General features: G+C 44.4%; 1 protein-coding gene across 1 annotated transcript in view; it reads left to right on the top strand.

Annotated features, from left to right (window-relative positions):
* The first annotated feature begins 270 nt into the window (after positions 1-270).
* The window catches only part of LOC108800920 (zinc finger protein Xfin-like), a 22027-nt gene continuing 18262 nt past the window's right edge, over positions 271-4035 (top strand). Inside the window, exons 1-6 of the mRNA XM_018572907.1 lie at positions 271-459; positions 1149-1217; positions 1463-1585; positions 1702-1860; positions 2396-2540; positions 3024-4022. Of these exons, the coding sequence (XP_018428409.1) occupies positions 271-459; positions 1149-1217; positions 1463-1585; positions 1702-1860; positions 2396-2540; positions 3024-4022 (1684 nt within the window). The remainder of the gene's footprint in view (positions 460-1148; positions 1218-1462; positions 1586-1701; positions 1861-2395; positions 2541-3023; positions 4023-4035) is intronic.

Here is a 4035-nt window from a genome sequence, read left to right as displayed (position 1 = left end):
TATATTCCCCGGGTTTGTTTCCCAGTTGATAGGCCCGTTGATTTCGATAATGAAGGGCTCTTTTATTTTTATGTTCTATAGCTACCTGCAATTCTTCTCTGGCTATTGTTTTTGTTTTTTCAGAAATATATTTTTATGGAGATTTTTACAAAAACAAAACGATATGAACACGCCAACGGAACCAAACAGCGTACATACAGCGCAACAACCGCGGTCTTACAAAGCATATGTCATGTCCGGGCCGTATAACATAGAAGGCACTCGCGGTGTATGCACCTTGTGGGATCCCTGAGCCAGGCGCAGTTTGGAGTGCTTCACCTTGCAGAGCTCGGGCCGCCATCCTGCTATCGGAGGCGAGCCAATTCTAAGGAACCAGGCACCCGCTTGGCATGCAAACAAAGCGACCAAGGCGTTGCACAACTAACATTCACCGCAGACAAACAAGAGAAGAAGATGAGAGTAAGGTCTCGTTCACACCTAGGCGTATTGCACATGCGCGTCTGTCGTGCGTTTTTTTTTTTTACCGGTAAAAAAGTGGCGCGTTTCCGAAGGCTACTTGGCTGTATCCCAATGGAAATGCGCAACAGAACGGCCCAAAACTGCGCAGCGTGTGTGGAGCCGTGAACAGGGCCAACTGATCGGAAGCCGATTAATCGATTATTGAAAACGTTGACAACTTTTTCAATAATCGATTATAATCGATTATGTCGATTAGTTGTTGCAGCCCTAGACTATTGTTAATGCCTGACGATCTAGGTCTGATAAAGTTCTTTTATGGAGATGTTCGAGGTTTGTCACTTTCTTCGTGAGTTCTAATATTTTACTATTAGTGTCTTTTTTTTTTTTCTTTTTTGTGCCATATGAAGTGAAAGCCCCTCGTATCGTCGCCTTGTGTGCCTCCCCGATTATCCCCGGCGTTATCTCTCCACTTGCATTTTCAGAGAAGTAAAGTGTGATATCTTTTCCTAGGGCTTCCCGTATCGTCTTATCCAGTGAGAGCGATTCATTTAGTCTCCGATTACCGAAATGACGGGGGCCGTTATTCATTCCCAAAGTAATCCTAACCGCTGCATGGTCCGATAAGATGGAAGATAGAATATTTGCCTTTTTACTGTATCTTTTACTTATCTTTTTACGTTCTTTTTCAGTTGTTGGCCAACACCACCGTGTGCTCTCATGTGATCCTGAACACCAATCGTTCCACAGATATCTCCAGAGTGATTGTGCTGAACTCGGCTCTTTGGGCGAAGATTTCCTGTTCTGTCCCCTCCCCCTCTATACAAACCTGAAATATCTTCTGGTTGGAGTTGGCCTTAAAAAAGACTCTCTGGTTTTCCTTTTGCACTCGCACTGCTAAGACCTCTGATATACAACAAGCCTTATGAACTCTGGAGGAACTCTGTGTAGACATTATTCATCCCGGGACAGTCCAGATCATTCTCATGTTATTATCCATCTACAGAGAGGAGAGTCCTGTATGGATCACATGACCACATCAATGATGACCATAGACAAAGACCTAAGTCACATGACTGAGAAGATATTACAGCTCACCCTCGAGATGATCTACCTGCTGACCGGAGAGGTGAGGAGGATTCTGGGAGGGTGTATCAGGTGAAGATGATGATATGGGGGAGATTCTGGGAATGTCGCAGCCTAAATTTGGTAAGCATTCACATTTCTCATGACGTCTCTCCATAGGGTTACACAGTGGTGACGAAGACATCCGGTGAGAGTGTGACCTCCAGCAGACATCACCATGTGTCAGAAGGACGGAGAGGAACCCAGGAACATATCACTGACCCTTTGACTGTGTCCCTGTCTCCTCTATGTGACAAAGAGAAGAAGAAGATCCTAGAAGTCACCCAGAAGATGATTTATCTGCTGACAGGAGAGGTGAGCGGTGCCGGGAGTTCTGGGACATGATCCAGGAACAGACAAGGGATGTGTCTGGATGGTGACTGTATCATTGTGTGTGTCAGGTTCCTATAAGGTGTCAGGATGTCTCTGTCTATTTCTCCATGGAGGAGTGGGAGTATCTAGAAGGACACCGGGATCTCTACAAGGACGTCGTGATGGAGAATGAGCCGCCCCTCACATCACCGGGTAAGAGGAGAGAGCAGTACGGAGGGTCCACCTAGATCCCCCATCATCTGATACACACATAGAAACAATGTATTCAGTCAGTGTGTGTGTTTCCTACAGATGGATCCAGTAAGAGGAACCCACCAGAGAGATGTCCCCGTCCTCTGTATTCCCGGGATGCCACACAGGAAGATCACAACATCCCTCACCATGGTCAGGTAGGTGGATAGAACACAAAAATGACTCCTCACTGTGTAGTCTTTCGGTGGTCACATTTTAAAGATGTTTTTCTATCATTCTGTTGGTTCAGCATGAAGAACGGATCTATATGAAAGTTGAGGTTAAAGAAGAAGAAGAAGAGGAGGTCGGTGTGAATGGTAATCATCAAACTGCAGAGACGGATGAGATGATTATAGCAATTAAACAAGAGAAATCTTCTCCAGATATCAGGACAAGTGAGTACTGACCACAAAATACAATGGAGGAGGGAATTTATAATATCGATTATGAGTGTTTGAACTTGCATATGGTCACATGGGATATATGTGCACCAGATTTATGATTCTAGAGTAATGTTGTTCATAAATTAGATTAAATAGACTCCAGGAAAGAAGACTCGTAACTCCAGGCAAAGAGCTGAACTGTCGCAAATGAGGAGGAGATACTGTACACCATATGAAGGTCCATCTCCATTCCTCAATATAACGTCATGTGACCAACAAATGAGGAGGAGATACTGTACACCATATGAAGGTCCATCTCCATTCCTCAATATAACGTCATGTGACCAACAAATGAGGAGGAGATACTGTACACCATATGAAGGTCCATCTCCATTCCTCAATATAACGATGACATCAGTGCCCATCCCCCGTCACTTAGTGTTGGGTTTGGTGTATTGTAGAATGTGTTTCTCATGTCATTTTGCTTTCTATCAGACGGCCGCCATGTCCGGAATACCTCGGAGGGAGATCTTCACTCTGAAGGGAATCACATACGTCCAATGATACACCACAGAACATATTGTCTGGAGACATCAATGGATCCCTCTAATCCTGAGGAATCTTCTGACCAATCACATCACATGACTTCAGATATCCATCTCGGCTCCCACAGTGAAGATCCGTCTACAGATCCAACTATCCCCGAGGGATCTTCTCTCAGCCATGAAGGAGATCACACAGGAGAGAGGTCATTGTCATGTTTGGAGTGCGGGAAAGACTTTAAGATGAAATCTGAACTTCTTCTACATCTCAAAACCCACAACCATGTGACCTTTCCATGTCCAGTGTGCGGGAAAAGTTTCACTGAAGAAAGCAAGCTTCTTAAACACCAGAAATATCACAAGGGTGGGAAGTCTTACTCCTGTTCAGAGTGCGGGAAACACTTCAGTACAAAAGCATACCTGGTTATACACAAGAGAATTCACATGGGTGAGCATCCTTATTCATGTCCAGAGTGCGGGAAAAGTTTTTTTGATAAAAGAAGCCTTTTTAGACACCAGAAAATTCACACGGGTGAGCGATCATTTCCATGTTCAGAGTGTGAGAAAGGTTTTTCTGATAAAAATAATCTTATTTCACACCAGAGAATCCACACAGGTGAGCGTCCTTTTTCATGTTCAGAGTGCAAACAAAGTTTTGCTACCGTAGGAAACCTTAACAGGCACCAAAAAACCCACACAGGCGTGCGTCCGTATTTATGTTTGAAGTGCGGGAAAAGCTTCGCTGAAAAAGAAAGGTTTTCTATACACCAAATAAACCACTCGGTTCAGCGTCCTCATTCATGTTCAGAGTGCGGCAAAGGGTTCCTACATAAAGGAGCCCTTACCGTACACCAAAGAATTCACACAGGTGTGCGTCCTTATTCATGTTTGGAGTGTGGGAAATGTTTCATTACAAAGGGACATCTAAATGGACATCTGAGAACTCACACTGGCTTACCCTGCTG

Source organism: Nanorana parkeri, unplaced genomic scaffold, assembly GCF_000935625.1.
Source record: "Nanorana parkeri isolate BGI_ZX_2015 unplaced genomic scaffold, ASM93562v1 scaffold2166, whole genome shotgun sequence".
In the NCBI taxonomy this organism is placed as follows: domain Eukaryota; kingdom Metazoa; phylum Chordata; class Amphibia; order Anura; family Dicroglossidae; genus Nanorana; species Nanorana parkeri.
This window is presented reverse-complemented; position numbering and strand designations above follow the sequence as displayed.